This window comes from Nelusetta ayraudi, unplaced genomic scaffold (genome assembly GCF_046127955.1).
Source record: "Nelusetta ayraudi isolate G7.1 ecotype Tasmania unplaced genomic scaffold, CSIRO-AGI_Nayr_v1 ptg000019l, whole genome shotgun sequence".
Lineage (NCBI taxonomy): Eukaryota > Metazoa > Chordata > Actinopteri > Tetraodontiformes > Monacanthidae > Nelusetta > Nelusetta ayraudi.
Genome location: NW_027466069.1, coordinates 1533603 through 1552500, shown reverse-complemented (window position 1 = coordinate 1552500; position 18898 = coordinate 1533603). Strand labels below are relative to the sequence as shown.

The window sequence follows — 18898 nt, the reverse complement described above, 5'->3', positions numbered from 1 at the left end:
ACAGAGTTACCAGAACCAAAAAAAAGAAAAATGAATGAGGAAAGTTACCCATGGAGGTGTGTCTGGAAGTGCCAAAGATGACGTAGACAAGCAACGGATAAAAGGAGGTGTAGAGACCAAAAACAGGCGAAATTCCCACAAGCATGGCATTGGCCATTCCTGGAAAAAAAATCCATACACATCTTTCAGTTTACATTTTTCTTGGTGGGTTTTTTTAAAAACAGAATTAATGGAGCTATTTGATTTTCTTTCCTTTTCTTTTTTTTTTTTCCAATTTAAATGCCTTGCAATTTTGCAAGGTTACATGGAAAGGCCTCTTAAATCATAACTCAGTTCTTAAACTTTTCCTAATGATCCAAAAATAAAAGGATAAGATCAATTTGGATGTTTTGATTTCGTATTTTTTGTTCACACTTACATTTTTAAAAGATACACCAAAGTATACACCCTTCCTTCATGTCTTACGCCAGTGCCTCATGCATGTTGGGCACACCTTGACAACGTGGAGCAGCATCATGACAACAACAACATGGCCTAAATGAGTCATGGGAAAACGTGCTGCGGTGAGGAGGTCAAAATACCTCAATATATGGGCAGATGGTCAAAGGGCTAAAAGTGTGACCCAACAGTGTTATAAGGACCCAGCTGTCAATGATGACCAGTGACCTCTAAACTCCAGTTGTGTTCTCATTACAAGAAATCCACTTCAGGGTTCAACATCTCTGGCTAATCCCGGTGGCAGGATAGAAGACAGCAGGATTGACTGTATAACTGCATTCTCACCTAATGGCAGCTGGATCACTCCGATAGTGAGTCCAGCCAGAAAGTCCCCGAGGGTGTTCTCTCTGATGGAGTAGCAGGGTAGCCAGGACAGGATGGGGAACCATCCCAGCAGCAGCTTCTTCAACCCAAGACCAGAACTGGAAGGAAACAAGACAGACATGCCAAGTTACACTGCGCTTCAAAAGAGGCCAAACACCTCAAATAAAATAGACTTCAGCGTACCAACACCGTGCTTTAATATGCTCCTTGAAAGTTGGGGACGTCTTGTCTTGGCGGCCCCCGAGGACATCCAGTCGGGCTTCATCCACACAGGACACGGCGTGGCCGTGGTGGAGAGGACGGCTTCCCTCCTCAACGGCGGCGTCCATCTGTCAGATTCACCGGGAAGAGTTAGCTAGTTGTAGGGTGACTGAACTTACAGGCAACACACTTTCGGCGTGTGCGCGCGCGCGTGTGTGTGTGTGTGTGTGTGTGTTGGGGGGTCTCTTATGTATTGTTTCTAGGTTAGGTTGCAAAAATAAGAAAGGCGAGCGTAGTCCAAACAGTTACCTACGAAATACTGTACGCACACATACATACGAAAACATAGTCGCGACTCACGTGTCTCGCCACCAAACAAACAACAACAACAACAACAAAAAAAACAACCCTGACACACGGATAACCCGCACTCTCACACCTGCCAGTTCCTCAACACGTGACTCACACGAGCCTTGACCTCTGATAAACCATTTTATTGCTTCTTCCTGCTCCAAGTCTCTCTTATTATTTTACTGCGTCAATCGTCCGGGTCCTAAATGGTCGAGCGCTTCGACTTTCACCGTTTCAGGCGAGCTTATGAGGCTTCAACCAAAGGCACCACGCAAAATAGTGGCCCCGCAGCCTTTCGACTGAGCTTCCTGCTGATGCTGTGAGGTATGTATGATGTCAGGATTTTTTTTTCTCCTTGTGCCGAGGTTTGAGGTTTGAGTTGAATGATTGTCTGGGGTTTTGTCTCTTCATAGGCTCCGCAGCGCCTCCTGGCGTTAAAAAGTAGCCTGCACAGTGCAGTTCCTGAACATGGTGATTATTGAGAGTATTATTACGATAAGGGGGGGGTCTATTCTGAGCCTTTGTGGTTTGACCTTTGCGTTGTTTTGTGTTAAGTGTATGTTCGTGTTTTAAGTTTATATTCGTCGGTGAGCTTTCCAGGCCACATACAAACTTTATTCAAAACAAATTCCAGCGATGACGGCACGCAAAAGTACACACAACGCAACTCAAGGAAAGCTGCATTACAACGCTGAACACATTTACTTTGTATATGTACAACATTTTTCCTTTCAATTTATGTTTTTTGTATTTTTAAATATTTATGTTTTTTGTATTTTTAAATGTGTCTGTAGCTAAACAAGGAGCTTGAATGACCCAGTTACCATCAAAACATATTTCATTTGGATACACACATTTTCATTTAATTTCATAACACTGTTGTGGGAATATATTGACCTGTGAAACTCAACACCACTTCCCACTTTTGCACTGCCTCCTCAGAAGTGAATCTGTTTCAAAAGCAGCATGAGGTTTCTGGTGCGCTCAGCTCGGCAGCGGGGCGAGTGGTGCAGCGGCAGCTCAAAGAAGGAGAAGGTGAAGCTACGAGAGAAACTGAGGTTGGTGACAGGATGCAGGGGTGGTAGTCTGGGAGGACGTCGCTGAGGAAACCCCCGTCGCCTGACCTGTGACCCTTCATCCTCTCCACCTGCAGAAACAGACATGAAAGTTGCTGCAAAAACAAGTTGCAGTTTTACGGACACAAAGGTGGTTCATGACCACGCAACAGTTTCTTGAACGATATTTTTCTAAAGTTTGGCTCCAAATGTGCAGGACATTGTGTGATTGTAACGTGTGGTATCTTAAAGCATGACGCATAGTATGTAGTCAATAATTAAAAGGAAAAGTGCAAACTGGCTCATGAACAGACCATCCTTTTCCTGAGGTGCTGCCCCATTCAAAGGCGCATCATCAGAGCGAAGACTTGGACTGGAATCTTTCTCGTCTGTCTTATGTCTCCCATGGTAAGGGGTGCTCGAAGGCGTGGGTCGAGGTGCAGGAGGTGTAGGTGGGGGAGGTGGGAGAGGAATTGCAGCAAAGGAGGATTTGAGGAGTGTCCCCCCTCCCCAGGGTGCTACAGAAGTATCCAAGAGAACGACAGAGGGAGGTCCTGCATGAGGATTGGAGGAGGAGGAGGACGTCTGATGCCGACTACGTTTTTGGCGATTGGCTGAGGAGTTGAGAAGAGTTTTAGCCATGAAAAACAAAAGAGTGCAAAAAGACAATAAACTTTTTTGGTTTAAAAATCACTCTCTAACAAAATCTCTTTCCCACAGGTGGCAATGTGCTTATGAAGTACTCACCAGTTGTTTTATTGCGGTATGATCCAATGAGTGGCAGCTGTTCACGCGGCATCACCACTTCACAAGTCTGACCATTAAAATGAAAATAAATATTTAGGTGATAATATCATATATCAATGAGACCATCATTGATGATCTCATACATTATTTTGTTACCATCAAAAGGCAACCTTGCTGGTCCACCTTCCAAGGATTCTCAGCTAGCAGAGGATGGTTTCGATCCATCGACCTCTGGGTTATGGGCCCAGCACGCTTCCGCTGCGCCACTCTGCTACTGTACTCCCCAGATGGGACTCAAACCTGGTTTAGGAGGCCAGTGCCACAGGGGCATATACATTGTTGCCTCAGTGAAAGGGTGGGTTTGGGTTGAGCTTGCTCCTCTACCTACTGACATGTCAAAGCCCCAAGAGGGCGTTGGTTGTACTTATTGCTGTATGAAAGACCTTGGGGGTTTTGGTCTTCCAAAAAAGTTTCCTTCGCCATTAAATGAGGGAGCTTTGTAATGGAGAAGCAGTTTTGGTCGTCAGTAAAAAAAAAAAATTCCCTTGTAGCAGAGGATGGTTTCGATCCATCGACCTCTGGGTTATGGGCCCAGCACGCTTCCGCTGCGCCACTCTGCTATCATCCACCCCAGATGGGACTCGAACCCACAATCCCTGGCTTAGGAGGCCAGTGCCTTATCCATTAGGCCACTGGGGCTTGACAATTTTGCCTCAATGAGAGAGCAAAGAGATGGTCAGTTGAGGCTGCTATTATGACGCTGAAGGTTGCTGGTCTTTCAAAAAAGTGGTTGAAGCCATTTTCTTCACCATTAAATTATAACCTTTATAATGGAGAACATTAACAACATCAAGAGTGGAATGTGCTTGCTCCTCTTCCTATTAGCACATGACATATCCAAGGGAGGGGTACATACACATCTACACACATACAATACATACATTGTGGCTTCATGGTAATGGTTAAGTGAAACAAGTGACAGCCAGTCCTGTGTCCTCATACTGCAAAGGCCAATAAATAGGGATAAATAAGAATCAGAAGCACCTTATCACTGTCTGCAAATTGTCTCAATTGGACAAAATCACTGTATCTTGTCATAAGGTTTACTCATTTAGGTTAAAAAAATATATATATATACAATTATTTTTTATAAAACCACCAAAGTGCAAACAGGAAATACATAAGCGTCACTGAAAGCAGTGTCTTGGTTCCTACCTGAAGTCTCCGTCATGTATTAATCCATCTCTAACGTCATTCTTCTTCCCTGTCCCTCCTGCAGCTTTGTGGTTTTCCTTTGCTGTCGTTCTCTCTCACTTCTTTTCCCTCCTTCAACACAACCAACACTGGTGTGGTGTGTCAGTTCACAGGATGCCGGCTCTATTTTCAGATTGCCACTTTTACTTACTCCTCGCCACCGCCGACTTGACCACGTCACCACCTGTGCTTTCACCCCTCTGTTTTTTCCTCTCACTTTTTCTTCCCCATATGCACACCATTCTTCATGTTCTTACCCCCCCGAATAAGAGTGATGCACAATCTTCTCCTCTGGTGAGTGGTAATAACCTAAACTTGCTACATTTCACTCTGTTCTTACATCTGTGAAATGTTAGTCCTGTTGGTTTTTATCTCCTAGAGGAACGTGAGGCTTTTCTTCTCTTCCATCTTTTGTTTATGCTCATGATTGGCAGGCGCTTGGCAAAAGGCAATTTGAGACAAGGCTAAATTATTAAAATATTCATGGTTACCAGGAGTTGCCCCCCCACCTCAAGTGACCCCCACCAAGCCAAACACACACACACACACACACACACACACACACACACACACACATTGACTCAAATCTGCAGTTTGTGGCATTCAATGTTGGGCAGTTGACAGACTGCTAATACAGTTACACGGTGACATTTGCATATCAGGCAGGCACACGTTTGAATAATGGCATGAGCGGCCCCATATCAGTCCGCCACTTAAGCTGCATTAACGTTTCATACCTAGTAGAACACATGCTGTTACAGCAGCAGGTATTGGAGGTGCTGGAAAAGCACAGCTAACACACTCTTGATCATTACCTGTGTAACAGTTATTTTTTTAACAGTAGCAAAATAGGGAATTCCACTACATTTTCAATAAAAAAAAAAAAAAAAAAAAAAAATTAAACTTAGCAGAGGATGGTTTCGATCCATCGACCTCTGGGTTATGGGCCCAGCACGCTTCCGCTGCGCCACTCTGCTATCGGCCACCCCAGACGGGACTCGAACCCACAATCCCTGGCTTAGGAGGCCAGTGCCTTATCCATTAGGCCACTGGGGCTTGATGACAGTGTTTCAGTGAGGCCCACCCAGCAATGTACAAAAGATAGCAGACGAATCTTGTTGGTCCTACTAAAGGTGGTCGAAGCGATTTAATTTCCAAATTAAATTGTAGAATTAATTTTAATGTGTTTTTTTAAATAACATTTGTTCACGATGTAGATATGTGCACAGTAGTTACCAGTAAAAGACATAGCAGAGGATGGTTTCGATCCATCGACCTCTGGGTTATGGGCCCAGCACGCTTCCGCTGCGCCACTCTGCTACTATACAACCCAGATGGGACTCAAACCCACAATCCCTGGCTTAGGAGGCCAGTGCCTTATCCATTAGGCCAATATCACTGACAATTCAGGGTTAGCCAGGCTGCTCCACCATTTAAATTAAAACAAGATCCTATCATAGGAAGAACATCTGACCTAAAATCATCCGGCTTGTAAATCCAAATATGACACTGCTACTTCAATATGTGGCTGGAGGCGATCAAAACCATTGAGCTGAACCACCATGGTGGCACCTGGTAAAGACTGGGGAGTTCCTGAGTCAACTGGAGGAAAACTATTGTCAGAAAACATTGGTAAAATCAGGATCTAGTATTAAATCAGCTATTTATGCAGCACATTGCAGTTTCCTGACGGAGGCCACAATAGTCGGAAACAGCAGATGGTCAGAAAGCTTTTCCGACAAAACCCCGGGCATTGAAATGTCGCCAAAAATGGAAAAAAGGAGAAAAAAAAGACAACAATGATCATGCTTGATCATGTTCAAGCATAATAACCGACCCTTAGGATAAAGGTTCAAGACAATCGTGAATACTTTGAGTGCTGAGAATGTTGGGTATGTTTTTATTACATAATTATGTTGCAATCCAAAATGCATCAAGTAGAAAATAGTGCTTGAATCAGAAAATATACACGGTGAATATTCAGTCATTGTAACGGAGGAAACACAGTGTTAAAGATCTGTATGTACATCAATAAAGCATAATCTTCAAAGTAAAAACATGATAAAATAGATTTTCTTTAATTATGAATGCAAAAACAACAAACATGTACAAACATGCAGGGTAACTTATTCACAATTAAAGCATTATGCCCACAACAAAGGTCATTCGGATCCTGTTCTTCGACGACTACAAGCTTCATATTCACTTCATCTTCTGGCGACCGTGCATCTTTTCACCCATGCGTGGTTCTGACCTGCAGAAGCTGGAAGCCTTGGCCGCAGACCAGCACCCATCCCGTCTCTCCTCCCTCTGTCTGACCCATACAACCAGCAGGTGTTTCACCCGTGTCGCTCCGGGTTTTCACAGGTTCTACACAGTCAACCTCAGACTGCGAGTGTGAGGCAGTCATGACTGTTCTTTCAGTCTGAGGCACCGATTCCGGCCTCGTCTGTCCTACCATTCTGGGATGCTCAGCGTCAAACCGCGTCTTCCTCTTTCCCTCTTCCTCCTCCCACACCGCGAGTCCCGCTGCATCTGCCACGTGGGAGCACAGCGCCCCGCACTGGCTGACTGAGGAACTGCTGACCCTCCACAGGCAGACCCTCTGATCTGCCGAAGTGGAGACCAGGAGCCCTGATTTCAGGAGCTTCAGCGCAGTGAGAGGGGCAGCGTGAGCCAGTGGGACGTGGACCTGGTGGTGGACTTGCAGAGAGAGCCTGTCTGAGCGCTGAAACTGGGTTAGCTGAGGGACGGAGGACTCAGGCGTCTGACTCCCGCCCTGTGGATAGCGCACCCGGATGGTGGTCACCGTCAGCTGCCCATCGTCCCCGCCGCTCGCAACGGTTACCAGGCAACCGTCCTCGTGCTGCTCTAGGCTCTCAGTCCACACGGCCATTGAGTTGACGCCGCTCTGGTGGGCGGGAATATTGAGGCAGGGGATTGGTGGCGCTGCAGCGCTGCTCCAGCCATCAGCGGATGAGCAGCAAGCTTCAGTCAAGTCCCACGCTGCAATTTTTCCATCAGTCGCGGCACTGAAGAGCAGCTTATACCTGAGAAAGAGATCATGTTAGGAATGCACTGTAGCTTTGTAAAATAAACAGCAAACCAATAATCGGTGGCAACATTTTTGATTTTGCTTTTTTACCAGGCTGATATATTACGTATTTTAAATCATAACAAACTCAAATGTTTTTTTTTCAATACGTATCGACTTTGTGGACATTAAGAGGAAGGAGAAAAATAAAACACGAGAGGAAAAGAAAAAAAAAGCATTTTTAGCATACCTGCTGCCAGTTCTGTCCTCCAGGCTGCAGGGGGCGACGCTGAGCACGCAGCGCTGGTGGTGAAACGTCTCCCACAACAAATCGATGCAACGTGAGGATTCGCAGACCGAGAACAATCTGGAAATGAAAGTGACGCAGGGGAGAGAAAGTTGAATTGTGAACAGCGGTTTTTAAAATTGAGGCAACAGGATCAGAAAAGGAAACATCTTGAGCCTCATTAAAGCTTAAACATCCTTTAATGCAACCAATCTGTAGCTGATGGACATTTTTATTTCCCTGTGCAGCAGACTTGCACATTTAGCATGAAAGAAAACAGCTGGAAATGAGAACCGGGTACTCTCTGAGATTTTGTGTCACATTGTCTCGACAAAGGTAAATCGAAAAGAAAAATCTACCACTATACAAAGTTACCCTGCTGGTCTGATCCTCCTCCTATTTCACAGCAGACTTGTCAAAAAATTCTTTCCAAAGCAGTGAAACTTGACAAACCTGAGAGCTCCGTCGCTGCAGGCCAGAGCCAGAAGAACACAGTCTGGCTTTTCATCGAGCACCGTTATGCACATGTACCTGAAAATATATACAACGGCGACGTGAAGTTAAATGACAAGGTGAGGACTCACACACAAGACACACACACAGACACAACTTGCCTCGTCTCCGGGTCCATTTTCACCGTCTTGTGGCGGTTCCGCCTCCTCTCCCATTGCTCGTCCAATCGGTGAGCGGCCACCTGGATCACCTGGCAGGAGGGCGCCCGCCTCTGCCTGTCCCAGCCGACCTGCAGCCGGTAACACTGCATCTGGGCCCGCCCGCCTGCAGACACCAGCAGTGCGGAGAGCATCCACGGGGGGTCCTGCCGGGTGGCTGCGGCCGCCAGCGTGCGGACGCTGGAGATGTGGTCGGTGATGACGGAGAGGACGCTGACGGCGCCCGTGCCGGGGTGAACGGCGAGGACGGCCAGGCTTGTGTCCTCGCCGCCCGTCACCGCCACCTCCCACGGCCCGTGGGCGGTGACCTGCGACCCCCGAGTGACCCCGCCCACCCTCCCCAGCCTGCACACGCACCCGATGCCCCTGCCGTGGACGCCCTCCCTCAGGCTCAACCCACCGGCACTTTGGGCCTCCCCGGCCGATCTGGTTGCCTCTTGGAGGGGCTGTGAGGCCAAGATGGACCCTTGCTTGATGAAGACCACGGCCCCGTGGCCCCGCCACACCCCTTCACGGGACGGCCAGAGGGTCCAGGAGCGGTGGCCACCGCCACAGGGCACCGCCAGCAGCCTCTCCTGCCTCAACGGGTCCCAGACCACAAAGTGGACCCCCTGAAAACCCAGTATCACAAATCGGGCTTCTCTTGCCGTGCTCTCCGTCTTTTCTGCCTCTTCATCAGAGCCCCCGGACTCTTTTTCTACCAGACTCTGTTTCTCAGTCTTATGATGGATATAAAATACGTCTCCAGCATCCTCCTCCTCTTCCTCCTCCTCTTCTTCCTCCTCCTCCTCAGCTGGAGCATCTGGTTTAAGGAACAAGACCCCCTCGATCCACTCCATGCCTTTGCAGGCCCGCTGGACTCTGAGAACCTCCAGGTGAAGTCCGGCTGTGTTTTCCGCAGCAGACTTTTCTTCGAGTCGCTCGCGCGTTTGGCAAACCCTGAGGACCCTCACGCAGCCGTCCCTGCCCGTGCTGTACAGCAGGCCTTTGTGTTTGCGCACTGAGGTCACGCCCTGTTTTCCATGCACCCCAAACAGGCGACTCAGTGGAGGCAGTGGCGAGTCTTTAGGCCTCTCTAGGCCTTCTTGCAAGTCTCGCCCCCGTCGTCCCCCATCCTGATATAAAAGCAGGGAACCCCGTCTGTCCCCACACACCCACAGCGCCCCCTGGGATGTGGTGAGGAGGGGTACTGCAGCAGTCAACCAGCGTTTGGCACAGGGAGGAAGTAAAAACGGGCGACGGGTATCAACGCTGAGAACCATGGAGGAGTTTCCATCGAGGTTGACCTTTATAAGCCAGCGAAAGACAAGTCCTTCAGCGCCCGATGCCAGCAAATACACGTCTCCTCCTGCTTCTTGCCAAACGAGGCTGTGGATCTTGCCCGACCCGGTCATGAGGACCTGCCCGAACTGTGGCTGAGATATGGAGAAGACGTGAACAAAGCCGCCGATGTTGCCCAGAGCACACAAATTAACTTTATGTGTTGAGTCTTGGATTGTGACGGTTGTCGTTTCCATCATACAGTAGGACTGTAATTCCAAGGTACACTGAAAGATCATTTCCCACTTGCCCTGGTCGAACTGGTAAACGTGTCCTAGTTCGTTACACACGACAAACCTACTCTGGCTCCAGCTTTCATGCTCGTTTTCTCTTCCTGCTCTGCAGACCACTTTAGGCACGACATGACTCGGAAGTCTCAGGTCTACCAGCTTCCCCGTCAGTGACTCTTCTGTCCTCTCCTTCCGTCCCTCGGCCCCTTCCACCTTCCACAGCCTCACTCCTCCGTCTGCCCCCCCAGTAGCCACCCATCGCTCCTCACCTCCCGCTCCCTCGCTGACAGCGAGCGCGCGAACCCCTCCTGCTCTATGTCCCTTTAAGGTACGGACCACCTTGCCTTCAGAGGCCCAGTCCCAGACTAAACATGCTCCGTCCTCCCCAGCGCTGAACACGTTTTCTGGGAAGAGGCAGACAGAGAAGACTCTGGCCTGGTGACCGTACAGGACCCGTAGGCAGGTTGGGTTTGCATGACCACAGGTTCCTCCGGCGCCACCTAGAGCACCAACCTCCCACAGCCTGACGCTGCGGTCATCGGAGGCTGAAGCCAGCAATCCCTTTGGCTGCAGGTACGAAATGCTGAAGATGACTCCGGTGTGACCCAGCAATCGTCGCTCAACTGGAGCTTTATCAGAGGAATTCGTCTGCGTATCCACCTCGCTGGGCTTCCAGAGAACCAGCTGATTGAAAACAGTTCCGCCGACCAACACGGTATCTCCCCAGGAACTGTGCACCACGAGGAGAGCAGAGTAGAGCAAACATCCCTCCACACAGGAGCGCTGAACCAGGACGTTTCCTGTCGTGGCATCCAGGAGGAGAGCGCTATTGTGGGCTACGGCCACACAGAGCAGCGAGCACTGGTCTCCCGAGAGCCAACGCACATCCAGGGCCCAGTCGTGAAGCTCCACGAGGGGACCCAGAGTCTCCAAATGCACAGGTTTACCATGTTCAAGATCCACGTGGAGTCGCACCAACCTCACAGCCTTGCCTCCAAACACGGCCAGGTCATAGGAGTCGGGCTGCCTGGAGGAGCTCAACCCTGGGGGACAGAGGAGACAGGGTAATCATATATACAGTAACATCAATTACAAAAAAAACATAGAGAGATGCTAGCACCCAACTGCTGGTCCATGTGATTCCATCCACACAATTGGTAAACATCCCCCAGTGTATGTCAGAAATGAAAAATATAGAAGAAAATAGGTTTGAATGATTAGGGTGGGGGAATAACTTGCTGCACACCATTTGCCCCCACACTGCAGGTTCCAGAGGTGAAGGCTTGAGATGAGAGAGCAGCCTTGCATCTCGGTCTGATCCCATGAATTCTGTAGTGTTGGAGGACACTGAGGGAGGAACACCTCTTAGGACGAGGGTGAAGACTGTACACGGTCAGGAGCGGACCATCACCTGCGACACAATCACAAGAACTTTACTCTCATATGTTGTTTTTACAATATTGAGGGTTTTATTCATTAAATGGGAGGGACAATAAGAAAACGATCATTCATATTCAAATCCTCCTTGTCATTTCATCCCACGACTACATCATGACATGTGTCTTTTCTTTTCAATAATTTTCAATCATGTACTGACCCTGCAATGCAAACAAATTTCTATATTTTTGCAAAAATGTTGACACTAATGGAGTCTCAAATCGTTTCAGCGGTTGTGTTAAGTTGCCTAACGTTATAGTGTTAGTGTTGGAAGGCAGCGATACAAATGTAACGAGGCCAAGGTAACAGATGGGAGAAATAGAGGATGTACTGTAGAATCAACAACCCCTAAAAACAAACATAAACCCCATAAACCTAAAGGAAACTAAGAAGGTAGTGCCTTCTGCTGCCACCCACTCACCTGAGAGCAGTAAGATCTCCTGGAGAAACTCCACAGCTGTGACAGGAGCCAACAGCGCTGCCGGCTCCATCACTCAGGAGCAATTTTACCGAAGAGACACCTATGGTTGGAGTCTGGAGGGCGTTGGTTTGGTTTCTGATGGGCGAGTCACAGAGCATAAAAGCCGGGTAGCAATGTTGACATGCGACCGTGTGCTGACATCAGTTAGCATTAGCTTTTGGTAAGCAACGTGAGAAGATTAGAAGACAACGTGTTGTGACAATAAGCGTGTGTCATCAACACAACTCTATCAGAGCATGTATTCTATGGCGCGCAGTTTACTTTACACACACACTGATACTGAAACGATGCTTTGTCTTGTTTAGAATGTAGTTTGATACAGTTGTTTTCATACACAATCGTCCTAACACGCGTTTCGTTCAGGCTTCCGTAAATTGGAACCAATCAGGGCATGCGCTTGTCTTCCCGGAAGCTCATTGGGTTCCAGAAGTTACACTGTAATCGTATTGGAAGATCTAACCCATGTGACAATAGTGGTGCTGCGTTCAGTGTGCCTGGGAAGCGCCCCTTTCTATATTCATTCTATGTTTTTACTCGATAAACAAAACGCAGATTAATGTCTCATCATCATTATCACTATTATTTTTTTAAACACGATTAACACATGGGCAATACACAATGACTCAGAATCTCGGTGAAAAAACGGATCTGGCAGCGTCTTTCGGCCAGTGCCCTGCTGGAGTTAATCTGCGGAGTTACCGCGAGACGCGAATGCGCAAGTGTGCAGCGGATGGGTGGGTTGATCATTGCAAGGCACAAAGATGGACGAGTCCCTCAAAACAGAGAGACCCAGTGGCCCTCTCGATGGGAAATTTAAGTACAAAACAAAGCAAGACGGAACAGTCGACCGTCAAAAAGTATTATGCACTCTGTGTTGGAAGGAATTCTCGTTTCATCGAAGCACCTCTAGTTTAAAATACCACCTCAACGCGAAGCATCAACATGTCGTGGATTTTGCTAACACTTCGGATACCGCGGCGCCTCGTTTGCGACAAAGCACCCTGACGAGACGCCGGGAACACAGTAAGTCAACCGCCGACGAATTGACTGACACAAATGCTAAACGGAATACTGCGGTAAAGCCATTCAACAGTTCGACTGACATGGTTACACTCGGTCTGTGCTCGGTCCGTATGCAGGCCTGTAGCAGGTATTACGGTACTGCCATTACCGTAATGGCTTATAACAGGGGTGGTGGAAAATAGAAGCACCGATCTGCATCATTGGGTGCCTTCTTTCGTTCCCTCGATCTTTATCTATTCATGGAATAATGAATGTGGGATCATATAAACACGAACATAAGGAAGCAATTACAAAACAAAAGGACTTTAGTGTCTTTAAATAAATCTTTAACAATTTCTTCTTCTTTTTTTGTGCTTATTCGTGTGTGCTCTATTGGATGTACATTTCAGTTTTTGTGTGCTATATTTCTGTTGCATATATATTTAAATGTCTTTCTGTATGAAAGCCGGGAGACTCCTCAAAATGTCATTATGCTTGCTTGCGTTATGACAATGAATCATTGTGAATCATAAACTCTTTTTTGAAACAACACTTTATGTGTATTGTGTGTGTGTGTGTGTGTGTGGTATAAGCCCCTGAGAACGTTATGCAGTCAGTGTTCTGCATTGTGGATCTTTCATGCTCAAAACCGATCCAACGTTCTAACTATATCCATAAATATGAAGAATTAACACAATGATTTAGAGGCTGGTAAACATTGTTCATCGTCTTATACTATTTTCAGTGCATAAAATTGTAAAATTGGAGACATCAGAAAACAAAGTGCAAATTGCCTGCGATATATTCATATTCAGTTCAAAACCCAACAGTACATTTTTGGGCGATATTAAACAACTTGAAATATGTCACCTCTTGCTTGTCGTATCAAATAAATTAGAGCGTGCGCGACGTACAGCTTGATGAGACGAACGCGTGGTTGTTTGTTGCACGTCGATGCGACATTCCTAGGGGGCGCTACGGCCATTAAAGTCTTTTTTCTCATTTCTCGGTTTTTGAAACCTGGGAAACAAATGCTTCCAACTCGGCCATTTCTACATCTACAGGAAAGATATTGGCATAATCGTTTAGCTGAGGTCTTCAGCAATCTAATTGTCCAACTTTTATCCAGGTGTGAGTGACAGTATAATAAGTAACGAATAATAATAATAATAATAATAATGATAATGATGATGATGATGATGATGATAATAATAATAAACATACAAAGAACAAACAGGTCTTTGCCTTGCGATGACCTGTTCTGACTTCAGAGCAGGTCTATCGCCGGGACTCCCGAATAAATGAATAAAAACAGAAGAAGAAAATATTCATAATAGCTATTTTTCAAAAGCAATGTTGAAAAACATCATTGTCAGTCTGAAAGCAAGCCTTCATGAATTTCTGCAACTGGATCTAAAATCCCTCACTGACCCGCTGCTTCTTTGCCACCACAGGCACGAGCGAACCGGCCGGCCAGAGCCTCGACTGTTCTGGAGATGGCGCACAGGAGAACAGACATGCTCAGAAAGACTTCCTGGACACATCCAGGTTGGAGCAGCAGGATGAGATGAACGTCCTAGAGTGGGAGGGAAGGATGAAGGTCCTGGCCTTGGAGCAGGAGCTGCTGAAGGAGAAGAAGCAAGCGGTCCGCTACAAGAAGACCTACTACAAAACCAAGCTGCGGAGGCTGGGCGAGGCCTTGCCAGAGTCCTCACCCAGCAGCAGCGGCAGCGACAGCGAGGAGAAGATGCCGCAACTCATGAGATGAGCTGGCGGCCTCAACGCGTCTTCGCTCCTGTGCACATCAGCCTCATTTCTGTTGTGATGCCAGAACTGTGTGAACACTTTTGCAAGTTAAGAATCGGGTCTTTTAATATTTTTGTGTTGTGTCCTATGAGTTTATGCTTTGTGTGCGGAGATGAGGTTCCAATCCTTTGACGTAGACGCGTGGGTTTGTTCCCGGCTCGTTCTTTTACATCGGCGCCGACGTCAAGATTTTTACTCCCAAAGGTTTTTTTTTAAATTCCTTTATTAAATGCGACGCTCTGTGTGTGCGGTCAGCCCACATGTTGAAAGACAAACGTGTCTCTGTGCGTTTTTGTGAGTGAACTTTCTCAACCGAACTCAGTTTGCCAGAGCGTAGACACCGTCAAGGGTTCAAGTCATTTATTTATGCCCAACATTTCTCTCGCTTTGCACGGTTAACAGCAGGAAAAGGGGGAGCAGCCGCTTGTGCTGTTCTGCGCTGCCACTTGCTGACAGGGGAAACAGAGGACATCCCATCATGAACACACAGATACAAAGACAACCTTCCGTCCCTTCACCCTCGGCTTCATCTCCTCGTTCTTTCACAGAGCACATCGGTTCGTCTGAGTCCCCGTTTTAGTTTTTAGCTCAGTTTTAAAGCCTGACAGAGAGGCGACAACTCTTTCATTTGAGACACTTCTTCAGTATTTACACCCTGAAATTTTCATTCAAATTCAACTGGTTTGGATCTGTCGACATCACGCCACGGAGAGGAGAAGCACGAGCAGACAAGGGAGGCCAATTTAGATGCGTAAAAGAGGATCAGACATTTGTGTTACTATCCTCCGTCTCTCTTGTCAGTCTGCTGCACTGACAGACCTAAACAAACATTTGATGTAAAAAAAATAAAAATAAAAAAAGGAACAGAAAGAACATCTTCATTGAAAAGAGCAACGCAAATGATAAATGAATTGGCAATCAAGAAAATAAATTTAATGTATGTACAGGTTAAATACACTGGACAAAGGGGGGGTGTTGAGTTACCCTGCAGGAATTGTTGCTCGACAACACAGGAAAAGGAAAAAAACAAAGTTGCCTCTCCACAGAAGATGATGTCAGAGCAACAGCCGAAGGAGAGATGATTGAAGTGTGCTTTCGGTTAAATGTGTATTTCTGACTTGTTATGATGACATAGTCACCCCCCCGCGCCCCCCCCTTATTTTTTTCCTTTTACACCGTTGAGATTTCTTTCCCTGCTTGTTGCCTCCAGCGGCGTCGGCATCTCTGCGTGATGATATACATCACTTTTGTTCTATGCGCTTTATATCATCAGGCCTGTTCACTGACTTTTACTGCTCTGTGGCAATTTTCAAGGTTTAGCTTGAGGACGTGTAGAGAGAAAGAAAGAAAGAAAAACACATTCTGACAATCAGCGACCGCAACAGTGTTTTATGACCCACTACATGTTATCATTGCAAGAGAAATGGGCAGGGGGAAAAAAACAGGATTGAATCACATGTCTTTATTTCCTCTGGGGGCCATGAGCACATTTCCTGCTGTGCTGTGACCTGAACGCACCTTTTCTGCTTTGACCAACCTCCATCTACGGCCCACTTAGAGGCTTTTAGCGGCGACGCCAGTGACTTCACATCTCCTGTGCGGTGACATCTGGCATGAGGCCTCACCTCTGCAAGAGCGCTGGCTGGGGCCAATTAGATCAAATGGGTAATGTTGTGGTTTTAACACGTCCATCAGTGACAAGAGTTGAATAATAATAAAGAAAAATCTTAAAATAGGGAGGAAAATGTTGGAGTTATTGCCCAGCAACATGCAGCTGGAGAGGAGGGGGAAACATCTGGAGAAGAATCGTGTGACAAACAGGAGTCTGATTGGTCCATTTTGAGCTTGGTTTGTCCAATCATGCCGAAAACATTATTTTTTTAAAGGGTCTTGTAAAAATGTTCCAAGACGGACATGAAATAAATGTAACTTCTTTCTGGAATGTTTCATGTGGCTCTATAATAGTAAAAATGATAACCTTCCATTTCCCCAAGAGAACACATTACAAAGTATAAAGAATTTAAAACTTACATCAACAGCAACTTTTTCTCCGTAGAGGACATCAGCGTTCGCTCTCCTTTGAGGCTTGGATATATTTTTTTTCCTTTTTCAAACTGCGAGACAGACACTGCTGCTTCTGCGGCGCCTCCTGGAGGCAGACTCAGTCACAGCACACTGGGATGCAACAGTTACGTGACATAAAACAGTTGGAACCATCTCCAAACAAAGATCTCCAGAACAGAAGTGTCATTAGCAGACTGACGCAGTCAGAAAACTACAGGGCAACTCCTCCTTCCTTCCTTCCCAGTGTGTGGTCCCAACTTCTCTTTGTCTTCCATCAAATCCCACCCTCTATGTACAATCACTGCTTCTCGCTGCTTTGATATTTTCTCTCGCTGTGTTCAATAATCTCATTGGATGCTATTGCCGGGGGCCCCTGTCGCTGTACACAACGTTGGAGGATGTGGGGAATTAGTCAGGGAGGAAGTACGACTGTTTTTCTACTGTGTGTGTATGTGTGTGTGTGTGTGTGTGTGGGCAGAATCTCTCCCTCAGCGACGAACAAGCAACAAACAACACTCGCACCAAGCTCACTCACAACAACCTCAGACGGACAATTGTTTAAAAAAAAAAAAGAGAAAACGTCACAAGAGATTTCTTCTTCATCTCCAAATGTAAAAGATACAAAACGTATAAAAAAATGTTATTTACAGTTTAGTTTTTTTTTTTCCCTTGCAGGTGCAACTTTGTCTGGATCGAGATTCCTTTTGCGGCTCTGAAATCTGAGGAGTTTGTGTTTGTCTTCTAACAGTTTGTAGGTAGTCGAGGTGGTTGACTGGTTGGCCCGGAGGAACGTCACGGGCTATTACTTCCTTTGTACAGTAACAACTGCCCCACTCACGTCCGTGCGTCTCCTCGGAGATCCCCTGTGTTCTTTTTAAATCTGTCTCTTCTGTCTGCCTCTAGTCCTCTGAAGCCCCAGGGTGGACTCTGGCGCTTTGCCATCCGTGACAGTCAAAAATGTGCAGAGCATGATGGGATGTGGAAGCTCGTCATCAAGACTGTCCTTCACTTCTGTTGGCTCTGAGGAGGAGAGAAAAAGGACTCAAATCTCAAATTGTGGTGGCAGACGGAAACTTCAGCTCTCATAACGAGGTAGCCGTAAAGACATGAAGACAGGTGGACTACAGACACGAGGTATAAGACAGTGAGGAGGAACTACAGCTGGAGAAGTGAAGGCCTTTACACAAATAAAGGAGAGGGCAAATGAAAATATTTTGAGGTGAAAATATTTGCTTGCTGTACAACATGAGTTGCATCAGACGCCCAGATGTATTTTCCGTCAGAAGAACGGTTCATGCATTTGCTTGTTACGGTGGCCGACAAGGGCCAAACACAATACAACTGCCTAATGCGCCTTAGTTGGCGAAAACAGCTGCAGGTATGGAAACGATGCAAGTTCACAAACACAGACACAAGTCTGAACAAGGTGCAAAAAGAGGATGGTGGCGCTTCAAGACATAAAAACATGTACTTCATCATCAAATGCGCTGCACACAGAGAAGCGATGCAAAACACAGGAGATGCAAACTAAGAAAACGCAACGAAAAAAACAAAACAAAAAGCGCTGCACAAACCAGTCACTATGACACAAGTGCTCCAAACCTGCAGGGGGCGCTCTTAGCGAAACAGCTCCGTGGAGAGACACACAGGTAGACTCAGGACGGCTGACTGATGAAGGTGAATGTGACTTTTATTTGAGTATATTTTAGTTCCTACTAGAAACTTTCAGTCAGTTGTCCCCGCTGTCCTACCTGTGTGTCTCTCCAATGAGCTGTTCCGCTAACAGCGCCCCCTGCAGGTTTGGAGTACTTTTGTTGTAGTGACTGGTTTATGCAGTGTTCGCTTCTCTGCTTGCAGCGCATCTGATGATTAACTATATTTTTTATGTCTTGCAGCGCCTTTTTTTTTTATTTGCACAATGATCTTCTTTTTGCACCTTGTTTAGACTTGTGTTTGTGTTTGTGAATTTGCATCGTTTCCATACCTGCAGCTGTTTTCCGCCAACATTAGGCAGTTGTATTGTGTTTGGCCCTTGACCTTGATGCAAAAATAGTAATCAGCTGTTTTTACACCAACTAGTCAAAAGAAGTGTAAAATGTGGTGTGTAAAGGCCTTCTACAGAGACACAGGAAAGGAG

At 46.6% G+C, this 18898-nt stretch overlaps 3 protein-coding genes, 2 long non-coding RNA genes and 2 other non-coding genes across 12 annotated transcripts in view; 1 reads left to right on the top strand and 6 right to left on the bottom strand.

Annotated features, from left to right (window-relative positions):
• slc26a6.1 (solute carrier family 26 member 6, tandem duplicate 1) overlaps positions 1-1240 on the bottom strand; it is a 12551-nt gene extending 11311 nt beyond the window's left edge. For 2 of the 4 annotated variants that reach the window (XM_076026162.1, XM_076026160.1), the window contains exons 1-3: positions 1006-1237; positions 784-920; positions 49-159 (exon numbers count right to left, since the gene is read on the bottom strand). In XM_076026162.1, the coding sequence (XP_075882277.1) occupies positions 49-159; positions 784-920; positions 1006-1151 (394 nt within the window). In that variant the 5' untranslated portion in view covers positions 1152-1237. Of the gene's footprint in view, positions 1-48; positions 160-783; positions 921-1005 lie in introns of all 4 variants that reach the window. The other 2 variants (XM_076026163.1, XM_076026159.1) reach the window with 2 other exon arrangements.
• A 536-nt stretch (positions 1241-1776) lies between these two features.
• LOC142888134 (uncharacterized) lies at positions 1777-4539 on the bottom strand. Its single transcript, XR_012926659.1, has 4 exons — positions 4392-4539; positions 3177-3243; positions 2744-3043; positions 1777-2521 (listed from the first exon to the last, which is right to left on the bottom strand). It is a non-coding gene; the product is annotated as an uncharacterized LOC142888134 (long non-coding RNA).
• Positions 3803-3875, bottom strand: trnar-ccu (transfer RNA arginine (anticodon CCU)). The gene has a single exon. It is a non-coding gene; the product is annotated as a tRNA-Arg (tRNA).
• Positions 4540-5413: 874 nt separating the features above from the next.
• On the bottom strand, positions 5414-5486 carry trnar-ccu (transfer RNA arginine (anticodon CCU)). Its single transcript has one exon. It is a non-coding gene; the product is annotated as a tRNA-Arg (tRNA).
• Positions 5487-6307: 821 nt separating this feature from the next.
• wdr6 (WD repeat domain 6) lies at positions 6308-12256 on the bottom strand. The gene is made up of 6 exons (XM_076026157.1): positions 11830-12256; positions 11218-11382; positions 8365-11014; positions 8204-8281; positions 7715-7831; positions 6308-7480 (listed from the first exon to the last, which is right to left on the bottom strand). The coding sequence occupies exons 1-6, from the start codon at positions 11897-11899 to the stop codon at positions 6664-6666; spliced, it is 3897 nt and encodes a 1298-aa protein (XP_075882272.1). The 5' UTR covers positions 11900-12256; the 3' UTR covers positions 6308-6663.
• A 131-nt stretch (positions 12257-12387) lies between these two features.
• On the top strand, positions 12388-14972 carry LOC142888132 (uncharacterized). Its single transcript, XR_012926657.1, has 2 exons — positions 12388-12912; positions 14346-14972. It is a non-coding gene; the product is annotated as an uncharacterized LOC142888132 (long non-coding RNA).
• Positions 14973-15042: 70 nt separating this feature from the next.
• celsr3 (cadherin, EGF LAG seven-pass G-type receptor 3) overlaps positions 15043-18898 on the bottom strand; it is a 76916-nt gene continuing 73060 nt past the window's right edge. For all 3 annotated transcript variants that reach the window (XM_076026148.1, XM_076026150.1, XM_076026149.1), the window contains one exon: positions 15043-17781. In XM_076026148.1, the coding sequence (XP_075882263.1) occupies positions 17754-17781 (28 nt within the window). In that variant the 3' untranslated portion in view covers positions 15043-17753. The remainder of the gene's footprint in view (positions 17782-18898) is intronic.

Excerpts from the sequence above, each read along its gene's own strand:
- wdr6 (XM_076026157.1), bottom strand. The coding sequence starts at position 11,899 with ATGGAGCCGGCAGCGCTGTTGGCTCCTGTCACAGCTGTGGAGTTTCTC. Across the intron at positions 11,383-11,829 it reads GGAGATCTTACTGCTCTCAG|GTGATGGTCCGCTCCTGACC; the intron begins GTGAGTGGGTGG and ends ATTGTGTCGCAG. Across the intron at positions 8,282-8,364 it reads AAAATGGACCCGGAGACGAG|GTACATGTGCATAACGGTGC; the intron begins GCAAGTTGTGTC and ends ATATATTTTCAG.